Here is a 2,729-nt window from a genome sequence, read left to right on the forward strand (position 1 = left end):
GTAATGTTAATTCTTGCCTGTGACTCTTTGAATAAACCAGCACGGTTATATTTTTTATATACTCAAGTGGTCTGAGTCGTCCCTCTGAGTTCCTGGTTTGAAAGAACCGGACGAGACTTTATAATAGAATGAAGCCTTTAGCTCGTTGTGGTGTTGGAATGCTAGCTAGTGGGTTAGCATGTTAGCTCACCTGGATGAGGTTATCATCGAAGCTTCCCCACGGTTCCGTGTTCGTGTTCGTGTTTGTGTTTCTGCTCCCGGAGCCCGCAGACATTTTCACCTCAGCAGCAGCAGTTTCCCTGTACTTTACCCTACTTATCTCGGGTCTGTGGCGGTGTGAATGTTCTCACGACCAAGTGTAGACTTTAATTTCAACTGAGACAATAAAAATCCGATGTTTCACTGCCTAAAAGCTACATATCAACAGAGAGGAGCCTGCTAATCTCCGCCTCCACGGGATGTATGTCTGACTGAAGTGACGTGAGTCGAAAATATCGCGAGATTCCCGTGTTAGTCTTCTTCTTCTTCTTCTTCTTCTTCTTCTTCTTCTTCTTCAGCTGTAGATTCCCGTGTTTTTGGCGACCCTTCGTCATATATGCTATAGACACAACGCTGGCTCGGGATGAGCTGCCCCTCGCCTGGTCAGCGCAGTCAAGACGGACAGTTTGAGCTTTTCAACAGCCTTCAGTCTGTACAGGAAGTCTGCACCACTCACATCCCGTTAGATCTGATCCAGATTTAATGAAATCGGGATCGGCTTCTACTCAGGGTCCAAACAGCTGTTGTTTTAATGACGTCCTTCTATATGATAAGGAGATTCCTGACCCGTGTCGGTCTCCATACTGTTACTCACATATTGTGTCTGAACGTGTGTCTGGGCTGCATTTCTCATACAAGGCATAATCAGATCAGTTTGTTGCTGTATCTGAGCTGGCCAGACTCGATTTGATATGAAACTGCATCAATACATTCACAGCCATTGTTGATCTGTCAGATATTTAGTCTGTGTCACCTCTGGACAGATGTCACTGAAAGAATCCTCACATCCCGCTCACCAACGGCTTTTGTGTCTCTTAATTGATACTTCACGAATTAAATCAGTTCCTGTTGCAGAGCAGGACTGTCACAGACTGTCTGCACACAGAATTGTGTAATGCATGTATAGGTTCCAGAAGTGTATGTTAAAAAGACACGGACAGTAGCAGTGAGGACAGGTAATTTAACAGAGGCGTACAATATTCCTATCAGACAGACAGTAAATACTTGGGTATACACATCTCTAGAGACTTCAACTGAAAATTGGGGGAGCTAATATAGAACGAGTACATGAAATTAAATTTCTAGGTGTCATAGTTGATGACAAATTCTCCTGGAAATCTCATATCGGATATGTTCCGGACAAAATAGCAAAAAATATATCGATATATGCAAGGGTTAGATGTATTTTGGACAGGAAAGCTCTACGCATTTTGTATTCTTCATTGATTCTACCATACTTAGAGTATGGCGTTGAAAACTGGGGAAATACATACAAAAGCTCACTTCAACCATTGTATATATTACAAAAAAGAGCGATAAGAAGTGTGCATAAGATGGGATATAGGGATCACACCAATGGAGCTTTCATACAGTCTAAATTGTTAAAATTTTTTCGTTTTAGTGGGATATAAGACTACAGTGTTTATGTATAAAGCCAGGAACAATTTATTACCTGGTGGAATTCAAAAACTATTTAATGAAAGGGAAGGGGGATACAATTTAAGGGGTCAGTTAAATTAAAAAATTAATGCTATACGTACAACCAAAAAAAGATTTTGTATTTCCATAAGTGGGGTAAAACTATGGAATAATCTAAGTGTGGACATAAAAAATAGTAATAGAATTGACGAGTTTAAACATAAATATAAAGGTATGTGTCAATCAAGATATATGCAAGAACAGGCTCAATGATAACACTTTTTTTTTAGTATAATACTTGTGTGGTGTAGAAGTGAATCATTTACTGCTTGTAAACCAATGATGGTAAGATGATGTCATGGGGTAGGACTGGATAAGTCTGACTTCTTCCTACTCCATTCAAGCATGTACTAGGTATAAGCACATTGATATTGGATTAGCATTTGTTGGATATGTGTAAAATTATGTGTGTTGACATATCAACTGTCTTTACATGCTTGAAAGAATAAAATCAAATCAAATCAAAATTCAAAACCTTGACTATATATGGAAAAATAAGGTCCACTACATTAAAAGCAGAGTTGACTAAAGAATTTAAAGATGAAGGTTTACAAGCCATTGATTTTGACTTTATTAATGGAACTTCAGGAGCAGATCGTTGTTCAATAGAGACTGGATAGAGAAAGGTATTGGTCAGTAACTCATCTTACTGACACAAATGGCTCCTTCTTATCTTATGAAAGCTTTTGTGTCAAATATGGGAGAATTGAGGATCCTAACACATTCAGTGCTATAATCAAAGCAATTCCCACTTCCATCATGTGCTTGATTAAAGGATATTAGTAACCCTACTCCAATCAGCCCATCTCTCCCACAGTTTTTAATTGGAGGCTGTGTTTTTAAACCAGCTCAAATACCTAAACAAAAAGATAAGAAATATGCTAAACAGCATCTCGTACCCTTCTTCTCAGGACAGAAATCTATATTACAGCTCTTTTCAAAGGAAACAGCTTGCTTGTTACAACCAAAGTATTTAAAACCAAAGAACTTCA

General features: G+C 38.7%; 1 protein-coding gene across 1 annotated transcript in view; it reads right to left on the reverse strand.

The window, feature by feature from the left end:
* Window positions 1-535, reverse strand: part of yipf3 (Yip1 domain family, member 3) — a 7,170-nt gene extending 6,635 nt beyond the window's left edge. The window contains exon 1 of the mRNA XM_020622255.1: window positions 191-535. Within this exon, the coding sequence (XP_020477911.1) occupies window positions 191-274 (84 nt within the window). The 5' untranslated portion in view covers window positions 275-535. The remainder of the gene's footprint in view (window positions 1-190) is intronic.
* Between the last annotated feature and the right edge of the window lie 2,194 nt (window positions 536-2,729).

The sequence above is a fragment of the Monopterus albus genome, unplaced genomic scaffold (genome assembly GCF_001952655.1).
Source record: "Monopterus albus unplaced genomic scaffold, M_albus_1.0 scaffold277.1, whole genome shotgun sequence".
NCBI classification, from domain to species: domain Eukaryota; kingdom Metazoa; phylum Chordata; class Actinopteri; order Synbranchiformes; family Synbranchidae; genus Monopterus; species Monopterus albus.